Source organism: Elephas maximus, chromosome X, assembly GCF_024166365.1.
Source record: "Elephas maximus indicus isolate mEleMax1 chromosome X, mEleMax1 primary haplotype, whole genome shotgun sequence".
Lineage (NCBI taxonomy): Eukaryota > Metazoa > Chordata > Mammalia > Proboscidea > Elephantidae > Elephas > Elephas maximus.
Window position 1 is genome coordinate 6,915,464 of NC_064846.1, and position 25,359 is coordinate 6,940,822.

Here is a 25,359-nt window from a genome sequence, read left to right on the forward strand (position 1 = left end):
TGAATTGTGGTGTTGGAGAAGAATATTGAATATCCCACGGACTGCCAAAAGAATGAACAAATCTGTCTTGGAAGAAGTACAACCAGAATGCTCCTTAGAAGCAAGGATGGCGAGACTGCACCTTACACACTTTGGACATGTTGTCAGGAGGGATCAGTCCCTGGAGAAGGACATCATGCCTGGCAGAGTACAGGGTCAGTGGAAAAGAGGAAGAGCCTCAGTGAGACGGATTGACCCAGAGGCTGCAAGGATGGGCTCAAGCATAGCAAGGATCATGAGGGTAGCTCAGGACACAGTAGTGTTTCCTTCTGTTGTGCCTAGGGTCGCTATGAGTCAGAACTGACTGGATGGCACCTAACAACAACAATGGCGGGGGGGGGCAGTGCGGTGCACGGGAAAGGCAGGCAGGGAAGTGGCTGGCTGGCTGGCCTCGCCCACTGTGCCAGAGGCCGGGGACACTGGGCGGTAACCATACAGGACCAGAGGTGGTGGAGCCAAAGCTTTTTTGAAGTCCCCCAGTGCAGCGGTGGTGGCGGCAAGGGTCTTGGGCCTGCCTGGTGACTGTCTTCCCCTCACCACCTGCAAATTTTAGTCCAAGTGTCACTTTACTAGTGAGGCCTTGCCTGGCCGCCCCATGGAAACTGACAAGGGCCGCGCCCGCCCTGCCCTGCTTTATTTTCTCGGGCCGGGCAAGCCCGCTGACAGGCTTTGTGAGCAAGTGTTTCTTCATTGTCTGTCTGGAAGGCGCACGGGTCAGGGTCTCGTGACTCCAGTGCCTAGTGGCCCTATTTGCGGTCCTTAGTATTTTGAGCAGATGAGTAGGAGAAGCGGTCCTTGGAGATGGAGGAAGGGGGTCTCGAAGCCAAAGGCCTCCTTCAGGGAGTGTGGCGTTTAGACCGGCCGCAGGCGAAGTGTGATTTACGGAGAAGAGGGAAGGACAGGGCCCCCGGTGACGGGCGTGGCACGACTGAGGGTACGGAGGCCGCAATCAGCGCGCACAGGTGGTCGGTGGACGGTAGGCTCAGCTCGCGAGCAGGAGCGCAGAGGTAGGCGGCCCCCAGCTCTACGCTCGGCCCGCAGCTCCGCCCACTGTGGCTCGGTCACGCGCTGGGGCCACGCGCGCCTCCGGGCCCCGCCCTTGGGGGGCGGGGCGGGGGCCTCGCGCGCAGGCGCACTCGGCCCGCCTCGGCCTAAAGGGCCGGCAGCGGCCCCTTGGCGTAGTCCGTGGCTCTGATTCTCGCCGCGGCTGCGGTGGCCGCTACCTGGCCCCCCGGCCACAACCGGTCAGTGCCGCCTCGGGGCGCGGCCCGAAGCGGAAATGCCGCCGTCACCCGGCAAGGGCCTCTTCGGGGTCAGCCTGGTCCTGGCCTCCGTCTGCGCGGCCTTCGAGTCTGCGGCACTGGGGAGCTCGGCCACAGGTGTAGTCCCACGCCCACGTCAGGCTCGTAGGGCTCCCTGCCTCCCTCCTTTCCGGCCTACATCCATTCCTTGGTCCTAGTGTGTCTTCCTCCCTCCATCTATCCATTCTCACTCCACCCTTCCCTCCCTTCATCCATCCGTCTTTCATCCATTTTTCCATCCATTCCTCCCTCCATTTTCCTTCATCCACCCCCCTTTTCCCTCCCTCCATCCATCCTCCCTTCCCTCCACTTCACTCCTTCCTTTCCTCCCTTCATCCATCCACCTTTCTCTTTATCCATCTAGCCATCCATCCTTCCCTCCATTTTCCTTCATCCATAAATCCACCTTTCCCTCCCTCCCCGTTTCCCTCCCTTCACCCGTTTTTCCTCCCATCCTCCCTCCATTTTCCTTCATCCACCCATCCATCTTTCCCTTCCTTCATTCATCTTCCCTTTTCTCCATTTTACTCCTTCCTTCTCTCTTCATCCATCTATCTTTCCTTCATCCATTTATCTTTCCATTTGTCCCTCCCTCCCTCCATTCTCCTTTATCTGTCCATATTTCCTTCCCTCCATTTTCACTCCTTCCTTTTCTCTGTTCATCTGTGTTTCCCTTCATCCATCCATCTTCTCCTCCATTTTGCTCCTTTTTCCTTCCCTTCATCCATCCATCTTTCCTTTGACCATGCATCTTTCCCTCTGTCCATCTCTCCCTCCATTTTCCTTCATCCTTCCAGCCATATATCTTTTTTCTCTCTCCATCCATTCCTCCAGTTTCTTTCATCCATCCATCTCCCCTTCCCTCTGTTTTCACTCTTTCCTTCCCTCCCTTCATCTATTTTTCCCTCCTTCCATACATTCTCCCCTTCATTTTCATTTCTTTTCCCCCTTCGTTCATTCATCCATCGTTTCATTTACCCTTCCTTACCTTTCTCTCCTTTTTTTCCTCCATCCTTCCATCCCTCCCACCACTCATTCTTTTCTCCTCCCTCCATTCTTCCCTCCTGCCCTACCTCCCTTCCCTCATCTGTCCTTCCCTGTCTCCATGAAACATCATTCCTTACCTCCATCTATCCTTATCTCTCTTTCTCCCTACCTCTCTCATTTCCTCCTACTACTCCTTTCATCCAGGCTTGAGGTCTAATCAGAGCTTGATCCTGCCACCCAAGACTCATGCTTCTACACACACCACTCCCCAACCCCCACTGAGGCAGAGTGTGGGTTTTATGTCCCCAGTGCGCCCCTTGCCCATGCCCTGCAGGGTAGCATGGGCACTGGCTTAGCTGGCTGGGCAGTGAGGTGCAGGGGCCAGCCTTGGGGCTCTCAGTACCCTCCGAGCACCTACGATAGGAATGGGAGTTCCATGTCAGCACGGTTGATCTCACTAAAGCCCGCCCCCCCCACTCCTTCCCAAACAGACGCTCTGAACGTCCTTTTCATTGTCGTGGACGACCTGCGCACCACCCTGGGCTGTTATGAGGACAAGCTCGTGAGGTCCCCAAACATTGATCAGCTGGCATCCCGCAGCCTCCTTTTCCAGAATGCTTTTGCCCAGGTATGTCTGGGGACCCCAGGGCTGGGTGTGTGCCTCGAGTGTTGAGGGGGGTGGGGTCCCTTCATTATCCTTAGATGGCACTGATGGTGCTAGATGTTTCAGGGTTAGAGGGAACCATAGTCTGAACAGTGGTGGCTGAGAAAATCCAGTTGGTCACTCACTAGGAAGCTTGTGCACGCAAGAGTGCCCTTTCCTTGGAAGGCATGCTCTGGCCCCTGTGTGCTCAGGACAGTTCTGCCTAGCTCTCTTCCCAGGAAGTGATTGCCTGGGGCTCAGAAGGAAGGTTGCTGCAGAATACCACCTTTGGGCGAGTGCCACGGGGTGTTCATCCCTGAACCCCCTCAAAGGGCTGCTCCCAGGATGATGTCTGCTCTGTGGGCCTGCAAGATGCTGTCACATAAAATTACCTACTGGTTGGTGGGAGCTGATTTCCTCCTTTTCTCTTCCGGGAAGACGTAGCTCTGGCAACTGGGTGAGGCCCAAATCCCACTGATTGGCTTTGAGAGCTGCATGACTCAACCCCCAAACTGTTGACTGAGGCCCTCAGGAGGTTGCTTGGTTACTTCTAGGTGACAAGTCTGTTTTTCTCTGAGGATGATTAACTTTGCTTCTCTTCCCTATCAGCAAGCAGTGTGCGCCCCGAGTCGCGTGTCCTTCCTGACTGGGAGGAGGCCCGACACCACCCGCCTCTATGACTTCAACTCCTACTGGAGAGTGCACGCTGGAAACTTCTCCACTATCCCCCAGTACTTCAAGGAGAATGGCTATGTGACCATGTCAGTTGGAAAAGTCTTTCACCCTGGTATGCCTTGGTGTCCAAAGTCTGGGCTCACTTTTGTTTTAGGCCCAAGCAGGGCAGCCCTCTCCTGGAGTTGAGGTGTCTTTGCAGAGGGCCTCTTCTAGCTGGGTGGGCACCTCATTAGCCACTGCTGCCTTTTTTTAAAAAAAATGACTTTTCAGTGTAGCTTTGTGTTCTCAGCAGAAGTGAAAAAGGATAGGGGTCCTTCTTCCTCTCAGAAACTAACTGTGGAACTCTTTGGTTCCTTCAGAGCCTCGGGAGGTAGGAAGGGCACTGGGTGGGGAGGTGGGAGTGTGGAGCGCGAGCCGAGCTCTGCCCTGCACCATCTGCACCTCAGGGTTTGCCAGGGAAGTGAGGAGTCAGGCAAGAACATCTGAGGGCCTCCCATGTGGCCAGGGCTGCTGAGCTGACTTGTTGCCCACCATGTGGGTTAGGCCAGGGCCTTTAGTGTGCCTGACCTTGACCCTGCCTGATAAACAGGCTCTTTTTCATGGCACCATGGCAATGATGAAGCACAGACCAAATCATGGACATTTTTTCTGTTTATAAAAGTAGCGCATGTCCATTTGACAAAAAATTAGGAAGAAAGGAAAGTATAAACTAAAGGATATAAACCGCTTGTAGCCTCAGTGCCCTGAGGACAGCTGCATTTTGAGTTCCTCTGTTCCGTGCAGATTATTTTTCTGATTTCAGGTCATCCCGTATGTGCCGTTTTACAGCCTGAAATTTTATAAAACATAAAATTGTTCCAGTATAGTTACTCTTGATGAAAAGACATTTTTAAAAAATTTTATTGTGGTAAATGAAATATATTTAAGGACACATTTGCCATTTCAGCCATTTTTATGTGTTCAACTCAGTGACATTAACTAGTAACCACTATATTTCTTTTGTCTATGCATTTGCTTGTTCTAGACGTATCACGTAAGTGGGATCATTTAGTATTTGTCCTTTTTGTCTGGCTTTTTTATTCAGCATATGTTTTCTAGGTTCACTCGTAGCATGTATCAGGAATTCATTCCTTTGTATGGCTGAGTAATACTCTGTTGTATGTATAGACCACGTGTTGTTTATTCATTCATCTATTGATGGACACTTGGGTTGTTTCCACCTTTTGGCTATTGCGAATAATCCTGCGGTGAACGTTAGTGTATATATATGTCTGTTTGAGTCCGTTTTCAAGTCTTTGGGGTATATACCTTTTGGGGTATTTATATTCCACTTATGAGTGTAATTGCTGGGTCATGTGGTCATTCTCTGTTTAACTTTTTGAGGAACTGCCAAATTTTCCACAGCTATAGAAAGCCATTTCTTATGACGGGCAGTAGTCTACCATGCAGACACACCACAGTGTAGTCCACCACTGAACTGCAGGTGGTTCTGCTTCTTGCTGTCACATGTACTGCTGGCATGAGCATCTCTGGAAGCAGAGTGAACTGCTGATGGACAATGGCACCGGAATCTGGGACCTGGGTTCAAGTCCCATCTCTGTAAATTCTTAGCTGTGCATTTGACCTTGGGCAAATTATTCATTCTCTTTGAGCCTCAGATTCCTTGTCTGTGAAGCTGCCCTGATTACCTCACAGGTAGTGAATGTTGTGAGAGCACGCTGAAAACAGTGCTGTACAGGTGGCAGTGCTCACTAATACGGGTGACAACTTGAACATTTCCAGGAGCTTGTCTTTGCTTACTAGTTACGCTGACAGGCTCAGCAGCCTTCCAGAACCCAGCTGGCCAGCCCAGGTTGAGGGCAGTGCTCAGCCGGGCTAAATTGGGCCTGGCTTTGAATGTGAACGTGTCCGGTATTTAGGTGGTGCAGCCGAAAGCCTAACACAAATAGAACTTTCAGCAGTTTGGTATTCACCTCATGACACCCCTTCGTTGCCTGAGCAGAGCTGAAGAGAAGTGGTGAGCTTGGAGCGAGGAGGAAATACAGCAGGGGAGGAGAGGGTGCTTTGGGGAGGGAGGCCCAAGGGCTGTTGCCTGGCCTCCTTCCTGCTGACGGTTTGATCTCAGGATCAGGCACTAAGCCCCGTGTCCTTGCCAGAGAACAAAACCTTTTCCTGCTGTCCTTGTGTAAATGGTTTTCGACTGGGTCTTTGTTCTCAAGATCTTTTGCTGTCAGGAATGGGTCTGCTCAAGGGTGACAGCAGCCACCATTGAGTGCCAGGTATATGCCAGTCACTGTGCTGGCCACCTACTTCTTGATGCCTCTCAATGAATAAGGTGGGTTCTTACCATCGTCGTCATTTCCCGAGTAGGAAAGGGAGGTGCAGAGAGGCCAAGTAGCTTGCCTAAGATTGCTCAGGTGCTACAGGGCAGCACCAGGATTGGAACCCAGGTCTGCCAGCCCTGGTGTGCTGTTTGCACTCTGCTTGCTGTGACCCAGCCTCCTAGCCTCCCCCCATCCCTCCAGCCTGCCTCCACTGGTGCTTCCCAGTGGAGCCAAGTGTAACTCTGTTGGCGATGCCCTTCCTCCCTTGGTTCTGCCTGTGATACCTTCTCGGCCCCTCTTGGCTAATCCTCGGGGCAGCACTCTCCTTCAGATCCCTCCAAAGCCTCGTGGACCCCTAGAAGACCTCCTTTCCTGCCCTTCCTGGTCCATGCACCTCTGTGCTTGGGGTCTCCCCCACTCATATGGCGCTCCTGCTCTTGATAGCTGCCAGTCGATCCTTGGTTTCACCTGTTGGTATTTTGTCTGTCCAGGTAGGCTTTAGACTCCTAAGCTCAGGACGGGGTTTCTGCTTCTTGAAGGAACACTAAACTGGAATTGCTGAGGCCCAGCTTTGAGCCCTCCCCACTTATCTGACATCTGGTTGGCACTGTGCAAGGCCAGTGAGCTTCCCTGAGCCTGTGTGCCCTCACCTGTCAGATGACGGAATCCATGCCTCTGCTGTCTCCTTCATAGGGTGAGGCAAGGATCCAGGGATGGCAAGTCCAGAACTAGCTACAGTGTGGACTCTGAAAGGCTGGGCTACTGTAATGAATTGCCACAAAGTGGGTGACTTCAAACAAACAATTGCTGTCCAGTTAGTTCCAACTGTGTGTGAGAGTGGAACTATGCTCCATAGGGTTTTCAGTGGCTGATTTTTCAGAGGTAGATTGCCAGGCCTTTCTTCTGAGGCACTTCTGGGTGGACTCAAACCACCAGTCTTTCAGTTAGCAGCCAAGTGCATTAACCATTTGCATCATTCAGGGACTGCTAGCTTAAAACAACAGAAATTTAGTCTCTCACAGTTCTGGAGGCCAGAAGTCCGAATTCAGGGTATCAGCAGGGCCATGCTCCCCCTGAAGGCTCTAGGGGAAGACCGTTTCTTGCATCTTCCAGCTTCTGGTAGCCCCAGGTGCTCTTTGGCTTGTGGTGCCATAACCCAGTCCCTGCCTTCATCTTCACATGTCTGTCTTCACTGTGTCTGTCTTTTTATCTCATCTCATCTTGTAAGGACATCAGTCATATTGAATTAGGACTCACCCTACTCCAGTATGGCCTCATGTTAACTAATTACATCTGTAAGGCTCTATGTCCAGACAGGGCCACATTCATATGTACAGGGGTTAGAACTTGAACATATCTTTTGGGCGGACATAATTGAATCTATAACAAATTGGCTGGCTGGTCTTGCCCTTTTAGGTCTCTTCTGCAGAGCCTAACACAAATTGCTTAGGCTTTAGGGACCGGGAGGTCAGATGCTAATTATTCAACTTGAAACCTGGAGAGTTAGCTTTGGTGGGGCCTTCTCATCACCTGGCCTAAGCTCTTGATCTTATAGATGAGAAAACAGGTCTGGTTGTTTACAAAGTTTTACTTTTGGGTGGGGAGGAGGGCATTGAAAGACCCTTCATGTTTTATTTAAAGGCTTTCTTTGTTTTCCCTCAAGGAATATCTTCCAACCACAGTGACGATTCTCCATATAGCTGGTCCATTCCACCTTACCATCCCTCTTCCGAGAAGTACGAAAACACCAAGGTAAGGATGTGAAGAGACCCATTTCTTGTCCAGCATGTGAAGGCTGACTGTCAGGGATATGTCATACTTTTTCCAGCTGTCTACAGTGAGGTGTGTGGGTTTACTTTGTGAGTCATGTCTTGACAGAGACACGTGTTGGGCTCTTTAGGATCAGGCCCGGCAGAGAGGTGGCTTCATTCCAAAGGCTGGTGAGTACTCCTTGTTCTAGAACCTTAAACTCTACTGTCTAAGATTCGTTTAGTGGCTCGTTGGTGCTCACTGTAGATAAGGCTCTGTGCTGGGGGTTGTGGCAGAGAGAAGAGACCTGTACCACAGGAGCCTCAGCCCAGATCAGAAAGAAGAAAGGCATGCTGTCTGTCTGCCCAGGGCCTGATGGATACATTCAGGCGCTGAGGCTGCTGGTGGGGCTTTTGCAGTTTTAGAGCATTGTGGAAACTTACTCTCGCCTCAGAGGACCTTGGTGTATAAATGAAACTAAAGCCTACATTTAAGGAACTCAGGAAATCAGCTGGAGAACCGAGACATGGCATGCTCCTGGGAGGCTTTTGAAGACATTATGGGCAAGGGCGAGGATGTATTTTTTGGGGGTGGAGGGTATTCTCCATTCTTGACAGCTTTCCCTTTCAGAATACTGTGAAAGCTGAGGGCTGTGACCTTTGGTTTGTGACTGGAGTTGGAACAGAATGAGATCAAAAGCCCCATCTCCGTCTCTCAATTCCTGGATGCCTTCTTGCCACCTTTTAGCGGCCTCCCCTAGAAGCGCCGAGCCCCGCTCCCCAGCCCCCTTCTCAAAGCACTGGGTCCGACTATACCAAATCCCCCTTCAGTGCTGCCCATCGTGGGCGTGCAGAGGGTGAGCAGGTGGTCTGCAGTGTGGTGTCCTGCCAGGGGCAGGGTGGGCAAGGCGGGGCTGTGAAATGGCGCTCTTCTGGAGAGGGGGCAGCAGCTGCCACTGGCCCTGTTGGCTCCACGATGAGGAAGCCATAGTTGAACCTTACTTTGACCTTGTGGCCAGCATGGCTCCTTTGAGACATGAAGCAGTAGGTTCCGTTCTGTGCCTGCGTACCTGAGGATCCAGAAAGCCCACGGACTGTAAGGTCACCTTCTCCAGTTGGCTGGGACTGTGTCACTTACAAACCTTAGACTGTCACTGAAATGGAAGACGGGTTTTTTTTTTTGTCCAATTTAAAAAAATTGAGATATGATTCACATACTGTAAAATTTACTCATTTTAAGTGTACAATTCAGTGGTTTTTAGTGCATTCAGAAATATGTGCAAGCATCACATATTTTAGGACATTTTCAGTACCTCAAAAGAATTCCCATACCCATTAGCAAAAACAAAAGAATACCAAACGTGTTGCTGTGGACTTGATTCCAACTCATAGCGACCCTCTAGGACAGAGTAGAACGGCCCCATAGGGTCTCCAAGGTGGATTCAAACTGCTGACCTTTTGGTTTGCAGCCATAGCTCTTCACTACTGCGTCACAGTACCCATTAGCAGCCACTCCCAATTCCTCCGCCTCCCTTCGTCCCGGAGAACCATCTTCTCTACTTTCTGTTTCTATGGATTTGCCTGTTCTAGACATTTCACATCAGTGGAATCATACAATATTCTTTTTTTTGTCCGTCCATTCATCTGTTGATGGACATTTAGGCTGTTTCACCTTTTGGCTGTTGTGAGTAGAGCTGGCGTGAATGTCTGTATTCCAGTTTTTGTGTGGACATATGGGTTATTTCCCGAGAGTAAACACCTAGGGGTGGAATTGCCAGGTGACGTGGTTACTCTGTTTGACTTTTTGAGGGACCACCAGAGTGTTTTCTGCAATAGCTGCGCCGCCTTACGTTCCCACCAGCAATGGATGAGGGTTCCGATTTCTCCACACCCTCGCCAGCACTTGTTATTGTCCTTTTTTTTTTAATAGCCATCCTAGTTGGTGTGAAGTGGTATCTCATGGTGGTCCTGATTTGAATTTTCCTAATGGCTATTGATGTTAAGCATCTTTCCATGTGCTTTTGGCCATTTTTATATCTTGTTTGGAAAAACGTGTGTTGAGCTTATTTGCCTGTTTTTTAGTTAGCTTCCTTGTCTTTTTAGAATTGACTTGTAGACAGCTTTATTTTTGATCATTAGTCTACTTGGGTTTGTTTTAATTGGTTATGATCTGCAGACAGAGAATTAACTGCAAAAAGCACAGTGCTGGTGGATTTCTGGCCTCTCTCTGGAAAAGAAGAAATAGTTTTGTGTAGTTCTACTTCTGATCTGCCTTTCCAGTCTGAATGACTGGCACTCAGTGGGCTAGCAGTGTGAACGTTAAATCCGTGGGTGCAGCCTACATGACTTCTACTTGTTGCACAACGAAGCTGACTTGATATATTTTGTTTTGAAAGACCTGTAGGGGGCAAGACGGAGAACTCCATGCCAACCTGCTTTGTCCCGTGGATTTGGTGGATGTGCCTGAGGGCACCTTGCCTGACAAGCAGAGCACCGAGCAAGCTATCCATTTGTTGGAAAAGATGAAAATGTCGGCCAGGCCTTTCTTCCTGGCTGTTGGGTACCATAAGCCACACATCCCCTTCAGATACCCCAAGGTGAATTGCTGGCTGAGGGTTGGTCCGGTACAACTGCTGCAGCTGTGTTTTTGAGAGAGGGTTGTGTACTGAGGGCGACCCCGTCCTGCTGTCCCCAGTCTCCAGGGATGCCCAATGGGCACTAGTGTCCCAGTGAAGTGAGATTTGATTCAGAGCTCAGGACCAAGAAGTGTCCTAGAACATGTGGAATTCTGTCAGAAACACTTGGCTTTCCACAAGGAACACTTTTCTTTCCTTGCCTTGAACTGGGTGAACAAATGTTGGGTTGGATGGTGAGATCATCGTAGGGCATGAGTCAGAGCTGATCACCAAAGCCTTCAATACGGGATGAGTCCTGGGGAACTATTCAGGGGGCTGGAAGCCCTTTTCAACAACTGTCTTTCCCCCAGCCCTGTCAGGTCAGACCCCTCGAACATGTCATTTAAAGCACATAGCCTTTGCCTTTCTAGAACCTTTCTCAGTTTTTCTCTATTGTGCTTTCCCTGGGGCCTGAGTCACCCATCCTTTGACTTCACGAAGGGTGCCCCTCATTTGTAACGTGAGTAGAGACTGCAAAAGATAGCCTGCTTCCAAGGCTGCAAGTAGTTTGCTTTCTTTGAGCTCAAAGGTTCACACCTTCCTAAAAGGAGCTGCCAGCCCCCTTGACAGAAGCCTGTGTGGCTCACCGCTCCTGCCTCTTGTGCAGAGAAGAGTTCACTGAGCAGGCCCGACTGCTCTTCTTGAAAAGGCCTGCTGACAAGGTTGGCTTCGAGAGCTCGATGAGAGTGGCTCCCTGAGTCTAGACTGTTGATCAGGCAGTGTGGCTCCTGCTGAACAACTCCTTTCCTGCTGGGTGCTGATGTGATCACTTCCCAGTAAAATCCCTGGTAGATGACATTCACATATGTTGTCACACTGTGAGCCCCCACTGGGGGAGGATTCTGGAGACTTGAGCCTGGCGACTCTCTGACTCCAGCACTGGCGCCGTTCCCCTTTGCTGATGGTGCCTTGGATCCTTTCTCTGTAACACATAAGAGCTGTGAGGATGACCTGTGCTGAGTCCCATGAGATCTCCTGGTGAGTTACCACTCCTGACATAGTCCCAGGGACCCCCAGTGCACCCTTCCACACCTCTGCTATTTGGAGGCAGGTGGGGACTGGGGCAGGAGGACAATGTTTGTATGAGGGGAGAGAGCTGTCACTGCTGTGTTTGTGGGAGACAAGTTGTGTGAGTTCGTTGCCATTGGCACCCTGTGAAGGTGACCTAAGGCCTGGCCTCCAGGTAGGGAGTGTTAGTGAGGGCTACCAGAAAAGGCACAGCACACTGAGGGTGACAGCCCATGCCTTTGTGTGCTCTCCCCAAGGAGTTTCAGAAGCTGTATCCCTTGGAGAACATCACCCTGGCTCCCGACCCCCACGTGTCTGCCGGACTCCCCCCTGTGGCCTACAACCCCTGGATGGACATCAGGCAGCGGGAGGATGTGCAAGCCTTGAATGTCAGTGTGCCCTATGGCCCCATTCCTGCGGATTTTCAGGTACTAAGGGCACATGTTGGGGACGTGTCCGGCACTGATGACGTGGTCTCATCGGTGAAGCCTGTTTTCCAGTAGACACCAATCTGTAGTGTCTTACTGAGAACTTTCTCTCTGCAGGTGTGGCACAGGGTGCTGGGAGGGGGCGTCCTATAGGTATTTGGGACATGGGCAGTGTCGGTGGCTGAAGAGCCTGCCCAGCAATCTCAGCTTCCAGAGAGGGGAGCATCCAGAGTTTGGTGACTTAGTAGATGTGAACATGGCAGATGCATATTCCAGGTGACAGTGACAGGTCATCAACTAGAAAGGGTGGCTGGCGTCCTTGCAGACCTGAATGCATGGTTTCCCAGTTCTTGTGGGTCCCCTCTGTGGGAGGTCTACATGGGAGCCTGTCACTCTCAGAGGTGGCCTGGTGGGTGGGGTCTTGGTGCAGAGGGAGCTGGGGCACCACCATAGCCAGTGCCAGCCAGCTGTGATGTCTCATGTGCCTTTGCTATGACATGGGGGTGGAGCAGCCGTGGAGTTAGAATCTTCATGTTGACCAGTCAGCGGCTGTCTTAGTGTCCTAGGGCGGCTGTAACAAGTGGTGGCTTTCAAGAACAGAAATTATTTGTCTCACAATTCTGGAAGCTAAAGGTTCAAATCAAGGTCTAGGCCGTGTGGATCCTTCTGGGAGCCTCTCTCCTAGTTGCTGCCTGCCATCCTTGGTGTTCCTTTGCTTAGGGACAGGTCATCACATAGCATCTGTCTTGCCATCCTCGTCCTGTCCTGGTTCTCCTCCTTTCCCGTGCCCACCCTTGCCTGCCCTGTTGTCTTCTTCCCTGCGTCATGGTCCATTTACTCTTCATCTTCCTCTTCTCGAGCTTTTGCCTCCCCACCTGCTAAGTGTCCTGTCACCCAGGTCAGCACAAGTTTTGTGGACAAATAAAATTGATCCGTGTGGGTCTGGCTTTCCCTGAGCTTTGCACTGCTTTCTTGCTGTTGACCAGCCCTGCTCCTTCTAGTGTAGTCTGCTTCCCAGACTTCTTGCTAGCCTGCCTGAGCCTCCTCCATTCCCAGACTCCATAGTCAGTGCCAGGCCCCATTGTGCCGTTTCCGTCCTTTTCCCCTGTCCAGCTCATCTGAGCCCTGCTGGCAGATGACTCCCGGAACTTTCTCTCCAGCTCAGGTGGCGTTCCTGATTTTCATACCTGCATGTGTACCTGCCTGCCAGGGCCATTCCCAGATGTTGCCCCCTCTTCCTGGTCCCCGTCCGATGCAGTAAATTGTACACCATCTGAACTGGACACCTGGAGTCCACCCTTGGATTCCTTACTCACGGCCCGGATCCACCCCCACGCCCCGTTCCTACTGGATCTCCCTAAATTCCTCCCCAGTCGGCAAGGTCCTCTTCATCCCGCAGTCCATCTCTCTGGACCACTGTGGCAGGTGTTTCCTTGGTTCATTCATTCAACACCTGTCTGTTGAGCACCCACAACAAGCCTAGCACTGATCGGGCCCATTTTGTTTGGAGCCAGAGCTCCTTACTAACCTGCGGCTTGATGACTCAGTGATAGCCTTGGCCTCCAGCCCTGGGATGGCCTGCCTTCCCAGCTCGCTCCCCTACTTCTCTCCCTCCCATCACATTCTCCAGCCTCACCAGCCTGCTTACTGGCCCCAACCTCGCCTACTCTGTGGGACTTCATGTGGTTCCATGTGCCATATCCCTGCTTAGTGTCCTACCTGCATTGTCTGACTTGAAACTCCTACTACCGTTCAGGCCTCTTTTCTAGTGCTTCTCCTCTGTGAAGCCTTCCTTGATTTCCCTAGGGCTCATTCTCCTGGGTCGTCCCTGGCCCCCACCAATAATGTCTGCCTTTTCTCGTCTCCATGCCTATGCTCTCTCTCAGGGCCCAGCACATGAGGGGGTGAAGACCTTTGAATAGGATACAGTCATCCTGACAGATGTCTTTGGTCCCCAGGAGGACCAACATTCACCACGTTACAGACTGGAAACTACCAGAAAGTCTCAGTAGGCCAGGGTTCACCACAAGTCTTGTAAATGGTTAGCTGGATATCTGTTCTCTTCACTGAGCGGGGAGAGCGGGTGAGTCTTGTGATCACCCTCACCCTGGTGGTGATGAGAAGCCTCAGATGGGGCCAGCTCATAAGGCAGGGCTGATAGGTCAGTGGTTCCTTTGCCTCTCACCCTGAGGTGGTTAATCTCCTTCCTGATCATTCGTGAACAAGGCTGGGGGCAAACCTTGTGCATAACCTTGTGTTTGGTTCCTGTGGCCTCCATAACAGTACCACAAAGTGGGTGACTTGAAAATGACACAGATTTATTCTCTCACAGTTCTGGAGGCCAGAAGTCCAGGTGTCAGCAGGCCATGCTCTCTCTGAAGGCTCTAGGGGAGGAGTCTTCCTTGCCTCTTTTCTAGCTTCTGGTGGTTACTGGTAATCCTTGGCGTTTCTTGGCTTGTACATGCATCATGCCGATCTCTGCCTCCATTGTCACGTGGCGTTCTTCCTGTGTGTTTCTGTGTCCAAATTTCCCTCTCCTTAGAAGGACACCAGTCATTGGATTAGAGCCCACCTTAATCCATCATGACCTCATCTTACCTTGATTACATTAGCAGAGATCCTATTTCCAAATAAGGCCATGTTTACAGGTACTGGTGGTAAGCACTTGAACATATCTTTTAGGGGGACACAGTTCAACCCACGTCAGCCTGGCTGCTCCCGAGGTCCCTGTTAGGTCCTGGGACGTGAAGTGTGTGCTGCTCTCTTGTCCCTCCATTGCTCTTCGTCTGCTTGCTGGGAGTTTGCTAGAAATGTGCCACATGTGATGGCTGAGCTGCGATCTGTGATGACCAGCAGTTGCCGTCATGTGCTGGGTTAGGAAGAGGTCAGAGGAAAGGCCCCCTGAGGGCTGTGTTGGTCCCTCTGTGTCAACCCACCTCAGAGCATGTATGGGCCAGTGTCTGGGGGGGCTAGGGCATCAGTGTCTGCATCCATAGCCATCTTCTGGAACCTGGAAGAATATGTGAGGGAGAGAGGAGGGGGCATCAAGTGGCACATGCATCTATTTGGATCTGTGCCCCAAAGTGAGAAGCTGATGAGCTTAGAAAGGAATCTGACTTGCGGACCTGCGGGTTTTGCTGTGACGCTGCAGGCATGCGAGGGGGTGCCGATGGTAGGGAAATGCACTCCGCGTTTTGGCTGATGGTGGGGGGTGGGGCGCTCAGGAGAACATACCCGGGGTATGCCATGGCGATTGGAGTTGGCAGCCACTCTCATCATTCTCATTATTTATTGTTTTTAAATTTGCAGCGGAAAATCCGCCAGAGCTACTTTGCCTCGGTCTCGTATTTGGATACACAGGTCGGCCACCTTCTGAGTGCTTTGGATGATCTTCAGCTGGCCAACAGCACCATCATTGCATTCACCTCCGATCACGGTGAGCATTTGGAATGCCCTGGCGAGTCACTCAAAGCGTCTGAACTTGGCGGTGAAAAGTGCTGTTTCTCAAATTGCCCTAAGTAGAGGAGTGTTCTCCTTTGTGAGTCAGTGGTGCCCAGGATCAGCTTGTGGCCTGGGGCCTCTAGACAGAGGTAGGGCCTCTTTTGGGTCAGAGGTGGATCTTGCATGCTTGGGTGGTGGAGGTAGGTGGCTGGTGGGGAAGTGTAACAACTATTTTTTCCTTGGTGAACTCAGCACGGACCCTCCATATGTGTGGGGAGCTCTTCCAACCCCCACTTCTAAGATAGAGGGTTGGAAGACTTTTGGTTCTTTCCTGGAAGATCCAAAACAATCCCAGCAGGGCCCTCAGACCTGGTCCCACCCTTCCCACCCCCATCCCTGCTGTCCTCTCTGCCAAGACCCTGGGGTTCTCAACTCTTTGTCTGCTCTCAGGCTGTATCCTACTTTTTCCAAAAATGGAACTGAGATCATCCAAGTAGTAGGAAAATCCTTCCTCATTCCCCAGCACTGGGGCCACGGAGGGGAAGGTCTCTGCCGGAGATGTGGAACGAATATGGGTACTGATGAAGTGGAATTTTACCCGAGCCTTTTGCTAGAGAAATCCTCCCACGCTTTTATGTTCTAGAAAACGGCAAGGCTTACTGCAAGGAACTGGCTAAGACTGAATGGTTTACTGTGTTTGAATAGCTTTAGTTTCCCCTTCTTCATCCGTCTCTCCTTTCTCCTGGGTCTCCCAGGACCCAGGTGACCTTATCATAAAAAAGGAAAACGTTCCGAGCAGACTGGCCCTAATTAAAACTTCCGTACACCACTCACCAGCTCCCCTGAACTCTCCTCTAGGACGCTTTTAGCCCTGGGCCTCAGTGGAGTGGACTTCAGACACAGGCCTAGTGTTTCTGTCCCTCCGCACTGCAGTGGTACCCTTCCCTGACCTTGTCCCTGTCCCCTCTCGCACAACTTCCTTTTCAATAAAAGTCATCTTTGCCTGTTTTAGCATTGCCCAATGCAATTTTTTCTCTGACAGTTAGGGGCCTGCCTTGCTTGATTACCGATCAGTAAGAGGTCCCTCTCCACTGCGGTCTTCTTGGGAGAGCACTGTTGACACAGAAGAGGTTCCAGCCCTGTTCTGGGGACCAGAGTTGGTGTTGAGTCAGCTCCGACTCATGGCGACCTTATGTACAACAGAACAAAACGTTGCCTGGTCCTGCGCCTTGTTCTCTATCGTTAGTATGCTGAGGTCCATTTTTGCAGCCACTGTGTATTTTTATTGAGTGCCTTCCAACCTGGAAACCCTGGTGGCGCAGTGGTTAAGTACTATGGCTGCTAACCAAGAGGTCGGCAGTTCGAATCCACCAGGCACTCCTCGGAAACTCTACGGAGCAGTTTTACTCTGTCCTGTAGGGTCGCTATGAGTCGGAATCAACTCGACGGCACTGGGTTTGGTTTTTCGGTTTGGCCCTCCAACCTACGGGACTCATCTTCCAGTACTATGTCAGACGATGTTCTGTTTGATCCATAGGATTTTCCTTGGCTAATTTTTGGAAGTAGATCACCAGCCCTTTCTTCCTAGTCCATCTTAGTCTGGAAGCTTCTCAGATCTGTCCACTGTGGGTGGCTGTGCTGGTATCTGAATACTGGCGGCATAGCTTCCCGCATCAGAGCAACACGCAAGCCCCCACAGTACGACAGACTGACAGATGGGTGGTAGCTTGCTGTAATATGCGCTGTCCTAGTCCAAATGCCAGCAGATGTGGTTGTCATGAGTAAGATACACATTTATTTAGAAGTCTTGAATCCATGCCGGCTTCTTTGTCTTTTTTTGGAACACTTAATACTAAATCTATATTCTCTGTCTACACATATTTTTGTATCAAAAAGAGTGCTCAAACGTTAAAAAGACTGGGAATATATAACTTGGAGTAGCCAAGAGAGTTGTGAAACAGATGTGTTAAATCGGGGTTAAGAATGTGGGATCAAAAGTGGTATTTTTCTGTCTCGTATATTTGTGAGATGGAATTGACTGAATGGCAACAGGTTTGGCTTTTGGGTGTGGTATATCTTAATAATTGAGCAAGATGTCTTTGTCTTTTTTGAATGTGAGCTATCGTGCCATGGTCTCAAAGCTCAGTTTTTGGCGGTACATACCCAAAGGTGAAAACCTGAGCCTGTGGGATGTAAGTGAAGAGACAGGACAGGGTAGTGGGGGCACTATGGCTTCAGGGGTCCCCACGCAGTCAACAATGAGCCAGTCTTAGCAGGGGAGGGGTGTCTGTGTGGTGCCCACGGGTCCCCCTGGGCCCAAGGTGGGTGCATAATGCTGGTTGCTTATTAAAAGAGGATAGATTAGTTTTGGAATTTAATTTTGTTTCTTTTAAAGGTTTCATCCATCACAACAAATGTCTGGCTTTGTGTAAAGTGATACTCAGGTGAAATCACTCATTTTGTGGTGATTTTAGAAGAATTTCTTCTAGGCAATGAGTTCTTACTTCTTCTGGTTTTTACAACATGAAATGAAATGGTGTCTAACGTGCACAAGCTGTGATGTGATTATCTATTTTTTGTCCCTCTGTGCTTTTTCTGCAACAGGCTGGTCTCTTGGTGAGCATGGAGAATGGGCCAAATACAGCAACTTTGACGTTGCTACTCGCGTGCCCCTGATGTTCTATGTTCCTGGAAGAACGGCTTTGCTTCCAAAGGCAGGCGAAAAGCTTTTTCCTTACATCGACCCTTTTGATTCCATCTCAGAATTCAAGGAGCCAGGTACAAAATATGCTAGAGTGAAATACATTGCTTGAGCACCTGGCTGCTAACGGGAAGTTCTGTGATTTGAACCCGCCTGCCACTCTGTGGGAGAAAGATGCGGCAGTCTGCTGCTGTAAAGATTACAGCCTTGGAAACCTCAGGGGGCAGTTCTACTCTGTCCTGTAGGGCCGCTGTGAGTCAGAATTGATTCCATGGCGCACAACAACAAGAACAAAATTGAATCATAGTCCAAGGTGCCACACAGTGCACGCCCTGGCCCGGTGTCATTTTGACAAGGTTCCATTTATTTTTTGTCTTGTTGCTTGTAGTTTTGGTGTAATCTCTAAACAAACCATTGCTTAACCCAGTGTCACTAAGGTTTATTCCTCTGTTTTCTTGTAAGAGATATGTACTTTTAGCTCTTACATTTAAGTCCTTCATCATTTTGAGTTGATTTTCATATATGGTGTGAGCTAGAGGTCCAGCTTCACTCTTCTACATGTGGAGGTCCAGTTGTCCCAGCACCATTTGTTGAAGAGACAAATTTAAATTTTAGTTGATTAAAATCAAAAGTTTAAAGAGAAGATGCCAGTCACACTGACCACAGTTCAAGTGCTCGTTTGCCGTGTATGGCTAGGGGCTACCATAGTGGACAGCACACATCTGCAACATTTCCATCACAGCAAAAAGCTCCATTGAACAGAGTGCCCTAGGTGATCGCTGATTTCGAGCTGGTTCCACTTGGCTGTGACAGGTTCCTCCTGTGAGCTATTTCTCTAGAGACTTGTCCAGAGGTGAGCGAAGTATGCTTGGTTTAAGAGTAGAGTAGGGCGTGTCACCACAGAACTTGGTATAATCTGACCACTCTCACTGTCTCCACTGCCACCACCTTGGACCAGGCTGCCACCACCTCTTGCTGGCTTACAGCTTGCGCATGGTCTCCTTGCTGTGCCCTCGCTCGTCTAGAGTATTGCCTCCTCACAGCAGCCAAAGTGATCCGTGGAAGGCCCACGTCAGGACATGTCACGGCCCTGCTCTAGAGCCTCCAGTGGCTCCCCCGTGTCACTCTGAGGTGACGTCCTTACAGTGGCTGACAAGGGCCTTACGGGATCTGGCCCCCATCATCTCACTGACTTCATCGTCTTGGAAGTGTCCAGGCTGGTTGTCTTGTACAGGGTCCCATTTGTGACCTAGTGTCCTCCCATTGTGTCACATCAAGGGCTACTTCATGGCATCTGGTCCCACTGTTAGTGGTTATGTGGCATCAGCCAGATTCTTGATATTGTAAAGGAACCTTTTTAAAATTTTTTTTTCATTTTATTTACTTCTTTACTTACAAATCAGCTGTCTAGAAAACACAGTTGGGCAGTATAAACAAACCCATAAAGATCCAGAAAGGCCAGAATGATGGTCCAAAACCAAGATCAGTTTGACCAGGGATCAACATCAAGTGCAGGATTTAGATCTTAATGGTGAATCAAATGCAGAAGTCCAGAAAGGAATAATCTGTGGACTCAGAATATCTTGTTCCCCAGCAGACTTTTCCCAGTGGTTTTGGCATCCATTGATGATCCTTGCCCGGATCAATTTTTACAGCAGTTGTAGTAAAAGTAAAATAGTTTTAAAAAGTGCCAGCAGGCCAGGGCCACCTTAATGTTGCATCCTGTTTTTGGGTGAGTAGGTAGTGGAGGGGGAACTGCTGAGTTGGTCTTGCTTTTAAAATTCTTTGGCTAAAAGAAATTCTGACAAGGAAAAAAAAAAAACATGTGGGGCCCAACCAGGCTGGTTCTCTCCTCATTGGCTGTGTAGCAGGCTTCTGGAACATAATGGATTCTGCCATGTTGCTTCCTGTTTCAGGCGGGCAAGCCGTGGAAATCGTGGAACTTGTGTCTCTCTTCCCCACACTCGCTGGACTGGCGGGACTGCAAGTTCCACCCTGCTGTCCCGTTCCCTCCTTTCACGTTGAGCTGTGCAGAGAAGGCCAGAACCTTCTGAAGCATTTTCAGTTCCATGACTTGGAGGAGGATTTGGACCTCCATGGTAATCCCCGTGAGTCCATTGCTTACAGCCAGTACCCTCGGCCTGCAGACTCCCCTCAGTGGAATTCTGACAAACCAAGTTTAAAAGATATAAAGATCATGGGCTATTCTATCCGTACGATAGACTATAGGTATACTGTATGGGTTGGCTTCAATCCTGAAGAATTTCTGGCTAACTTTTCAGACATCCATGCAGGGGAGCTCTATTTTGTAGATTCTGACCCGTTACAGGATCATAATGTCTATAATGACTCCCAGGGTGGAGAACTCCCCCTATCATGGATGCCTTGAATTTTGCTGACCACAGAGCACAGGCGTTATGTGCTAGTGAGACATGGCATTAGAACTGGTAATTTCGTGATCACTTCTAATATTGGAAACAACCCAAGGGGTGGGCAATCAAAACATGTACCAACCATTTGGCCTAAGAATTTGTTAAACAGCTAAACCTTTCAATTTAATCTTCATTAATTTAAAATTGAACGAATAAGTGCTAAGTGAACAAACTTAAAATTATGCCATACCTTTAGATACCATTGAAACATGAGGTAATTTTCAGTAGCCCAGGATGTAGTTCTTTTTTCCCTAAAGAGAAAAAATAATCAGAAAGGCAGGTGGTAGTAACGAGCTTAGTCTTTCATCATCTACAAAAGGGATGGAATACTTACAGCTAAGATTTACAAATGTGTTGCAGCTGATGAGGAAACGGAATTACCCACCTTCTTAAATAAACAGCTAATGTAGTCCTGTACTGAAATCGGAATCATTTTTAGTAATCCTTTTCTTTGCAAATGCTTCAGTGTTTCAGAGTAAAAGGTTTGTGAAACAAAATACAGTGAATTATATTGTTACTGTAGTGTAGTAAATTGTAACCAAAAGGGCAAGATAGTATATTAAAAGATGGCTTCAAATCAGTAAAATTTCAAAGACAGATATTGTTCCCGTTTTGTTCACTAGCTAGCCCACTGTCAAGGCATATATGGTAACATAAGGTCCTCTGAGCAGTTACGCGTCTGGCAGCAGCCTTTTCTACTGGAGTGAAGGGGCTGATTGCTCTCTTCTGGTCCTGAAGAAGCTCGCCTCTCTTCTGGAAGCCTTGGCTTTCATAGACAGGCTCCCTCTGCTGCCTCTTTCTCGTTCTACATTCCCTTTAGTGCTCTCATCACTTCCACTTTGATTTTTTCAGTTCAGTCTGTAAATTCCTCACACTGTATTTTCAGTGTATTTAGCTTTATCTCTTCCTCTGCAGCTGTTTGTTGCTCCTGGTTGACTACAATATGTATACTTCATCCTTTTTCTGTCACTTGATTTATGGGAACATAATTTTTTTTTTTTTTTTTTTAGTATCAGAACCCTCCAAATTTCTCTCTTGATGAAGTTGTAAGCTGAGTTGTGCCGGGAGAGAGTACAGGGACGCCTTCCTCCAGCTGCATCTTCTCGTTCACTGTGTGACCAAAGCCACCCGCAGGGTCCACATGGGGCCTCTTGCATGGCCATCTGTCTCTACTGGAAGTGCTATATGATGGTGTGGCCCCAGAATGCTTCGGTTCTCCATAGGCTTTCCTTTCTTTGGCCTGCCTTTCCAGATCTCTCCTTTTAGATGTGAAGGCAGCATTTCCCATTCTTCTAAACCGTCTTCTGACTTGTGGTTGCTTTTTGTGGTCTTGACGGGGAACCCAAGTTAGAGCTGCTTTTTGTTTCCTTTTGCCTGTCTCTGACATACATTGGGATGAGCGGCCACTTTCTGACATCAGATATCAAGGCTACCACAGTCCTTATCTCTGTTGCTTCATGTAACCTTTCTTCAGGTCTGCTGAGCTGAATGTATTTTATTAACGGCTCTCTAGTCACGAGTCAGAATTGACTCACTGGCAGTTGGTTTGGTCTTTGGTTTTAGTCACTTTATTTGTAGAAATCACCATTTCATTTGAGCAGGAGTTTGTTTATTCAGTTTAGTTGAAACCAGAGTGATCCCAGAAATTCTGAGTGGGCCTAGGTCAGTGGCTCACAAACATGAGCACGCATCAGAACCACCTGGAGGGCTTGTTAGAACGCAGTACACTGGGCCTGCCCACAGGAGTTCTGATTCAGTGGATCTAGGGTGGGGCCTGAGAATTTGCATTTCTTAAAAACTCCAGGGTGATGATGCTGATCCAAGGACCACACTTTGAGAATCACTGCCCTAGGTCTCTGCTCTCTGATACGGGAGCCACTAGGCACATGCAGCTCTTTACATTAAGAAGAATTTTTCTTCCCACTGGCCTCCTTCCCCCAGCTCCTGGTAACCACTGAATCTCTTTTGTCTTGATGGATTTGCCTGTTCCAGATATCTCATATAAGTGAGTTCATATACTGTTTGTCCTTTTGTGTCTGCCTTCTTTCACTCAGCTTATGTTTTCAGGGTTCACCCACGTTGTGGCCTGTATCAGAACTTCATCTCTTTATGGCAGTACCACATCGTGTTTAGCCATTCGCCTGTTGATGAGCTCTTTCCACCTTTTGCCTATTGTGAATAACGATGCTGTTAACATTGGTGTACACTTATGTGTTTCAGCCGCTGCTTTCAGTTCTTCTGGGTATATACCTAGGAGTGGAATTGCTGGGTCATATGGTAATTCTATGTTTCACTTTTCTAGGAACCGCCACACTGTTTTCCACAGCACCTGTACCATTTTACATCCCCTCCAGCAGTGGATGAGGGTTCCGATTTCTCCACATCCTCGCCAACCCTGGTTATTTTCTGTTTTTTCGCTAACAGCTATCCTGTTGGGTGTGAAGTGGTATTTTGTTGTGGTTTTGATCCACATTTCCCTGATAACTAATGATGTTGAATTTCTTTTCATATGCTTTTTGGCTATTTATTTGTGTATCTTCTTTTGAGAAATGTCTATTCAAGTCATTTGCCCATTTTGAAATTGGGCTGTTTGGTTTTTTTGTTCCTGAATTTTGTACTCTTCTGTGATAATATGGTTTCCAAATATTTTCTCCCTGTTCTATAGGTTGCCTTTTCACTTTTCTTCATAATGTCCTTGATGCACAAAAGCTTTAATTTTGATGAAGTCCAGTTTATCTAATTTTTTCTTCATCACGTTTGCTTTCGGTGTCATATTTCAAAAACCATTACCTAACCCCGTGTCACTACGGTTTACTCCTATGTTTTCTTCTATTTATGATTTTTAGTTCTTATATTTACGTCATTGATCCATTTTGAGTTAATTTTCATACGTGGTGTGAGGTACGGGTCCAGCTTCATTCTTTTGCATGTGCACAGCACAGATGTAGAATGTTTCTGTCAGGGCAGAAAGCTCTATTGAACAGAGTTGCCCTAGATTATCGCTGATTTTGAGCTGGATCCACCTGGCTATTGCCATGTTCCTTCTTGAGCTGTTTCTCTACCCTGTGTTTGCCCCAGAGGCTTGTCTGGAGATGAGTGAAGTATGCTTGGTTTAAGTGTGGAGTAGGGAGTGTCACTATGGCAATTGGCCTCTTCCTGTTCACTGCCATTGCCATTGCCATCACCCCAGCCCTCTCCCCTCCTTTCCAAGTAGTTTACCTCCCCTCTTCTTCCCTCCCTTGTTCCCAAAGGAATCCATGTGTCTTCCTAGACTCCCTCTTTAATTTTTCCTTTGAGAACACCGTCAGTGCCTACTACTGGGTCTAGACGACCTCCTCAGAGCAGTCCGAGTCTTCCCTTTATCCCACGATGCCCCTTTCCTTGGAGACCAGCTCACCACTGGTCCCTACCTACCCTTGCAAATTCCTCCCTCCCCTAGCTCCTAGGTGACCCGCCCCCCTCCTCTTTTCACCAGTTCATTCATAACCATTTTCATAACTCAGCTCCTGCCCCCCCCATCCCCAAGAGGCTGAGGTTTTTGTGACTCTCTATCTAGACTGTACCTGGAATGAAATGAGCGTTGTGAAAGAATCTGTGTTCATCTTACTTGAAAAAGGGTGTTTTTTTTCCTGCTTATAAAATTGATGTGTTACTTATGGAAAATTTGGAAAACACAAAAGTAGTAACGGGTAAAAAAAAAATGTTTTAACCCTGAGATAATCGCCTTTTTTTTCTTTTTTGGTGGGAATTTTTATATTGTGATGATACTGTGTTCTCTGTCATGCAATTTCATATCCTTATTTTTTTTTCCACTATCACTTAGGTACTATCTGTGGCTATAGATTTTTGCAGAGATACTTTATTTTATTGTGTAGTTTTACCATAATTTACTTTATCTCCTACTTATTGGAAATTTAAGTTATTGCCAACTTTTCAGTGTTGTAAATGATGCTGTGAGGGACAACTTTGGGGATAAAATGTTTTTGTGTATTTCAAGTTCTTTCCTTAGGATATAGTCTTAGTGCCCACTGGGCTGCTATCCCCACGTGCTTGCTTACTGAGGAGAGTCAAACTGAAAAATCAAGCAACTAAGTATAGAAATAAAGGCATAAAACAAACACAAACAAACAAACCCTACCATAATAGGTGAAAGTGGTGGCCTGTTTTACTTTCTAAATCGTACTTAGTAGTGACCTTGATCATTGTTCTCTCCCTGTGATTGTTGGGCGTTTGGATTTCCAGCTGTGTGCATCTGCCTTTTAGGTGTGATTATGGGTTTCACTTTTTTAAAGTAATCAAATGAATTGATCTTTTCCTCTGTGACTTTTCTTCCTGTTAAACATGGAACCCTCCCCACCCCTGCCAATCGAGATTGAATAAATAAATCATTTTGCTTTGCCTTTTTTGTGGTTTGGTTCTTCTTCTTAACTTACCCTGTCTCTCCACTCCATTTTCAGATTAGTTATATGCTCATTGTGGAAAATTTAGAAGCAGAAAAATGGTGAGGATGAACAGAGTCCCACCCAGAGAGTGGCCACCTTTAACCCACGTGTATTGCCTGCCACTCTTTTCCCCACTCACACGAATATGCAGAGATCGGGCCATTTCTGTCTTCACTGAGCTGAAATAGCCCACTGTGGTTGAACCTGCTGTCAGCCTAGCCCTAGCCTGCTGCAGGGCACCTGCTGTCTGCCTGGCTCTCCTGGTCAGTCCCCTCTCTTCTGGTCGTGGGACTTGAAGCAGAGAGGGCTGTCATTCATTAGTGCCCTCAGATGGACCACAGTGTCATCACTGTGGATAAGAGCCCTCACTGCGGGGGAGGGGGCAGATGCTAGTTTCCTCTCCAGTGTCTGAAGAAGTACAGGCAGTGTGAGGTGGTGGAAGCCTATTCTCGAGGGTTTTTCTTTGGCATCAGCATTTCTTTACTCCATGTTCTGCTCGAGACTGTTGTCAGCTA

The 25,359-nt window shown here is 48.7% G+C and overlaps 1 protein-coding gene across 3 annotated transcripts; it reads left to right on the forward strand.

Annotated features, from left to right (window-relative positions):
- Window positions 1-1,177: 1,177 nt before the first annotated feature.
- Window positions 1,178-24,815, forward strand: IDS (iduronate 2-sulfatase). 3 transcript variants are annotated; one of them, XM_049873048.1, is made up of 10 exons: window positions 1,178-1,418; window positions 2,819-2,955; window positions 3,580-3,757; window positions 7,633-7,721; window positions 10,114-10,314; window positions 11,658-11,828; window positions 15,138-15,264; window positions 17,874-18,047; window positions 19,887-20,069; window positions 21,413-24,814. In XM_049873048.1, the coding sequence occupies exons 1-10, from the start codon at window positions 1,319-1,321 to the stop codon at window positions 21,439-21,441; spliced, it is 1,389 nt and encodes a 462-aa protein (XP_049729005.1). In that variant the 5' UTR covers window positions 1,178-1,318; the 3' UTR covers window positions 21,442-24,814. The 3 variants fall into 3 exon arrangements, with proteins under 3 accessions (XP_049729005.1, XP_049729004.1, XP_049729003.1); XM_049873047.1 differs by having other exon boundaries at window positions 22,705-24,813; XM_049873046.1 differs by having other exon boundaries at window positions 19,887-24,815.
- The last annotated feature ends 544 nt before the right edge of the window (window positions 24,816-25,359 follow it).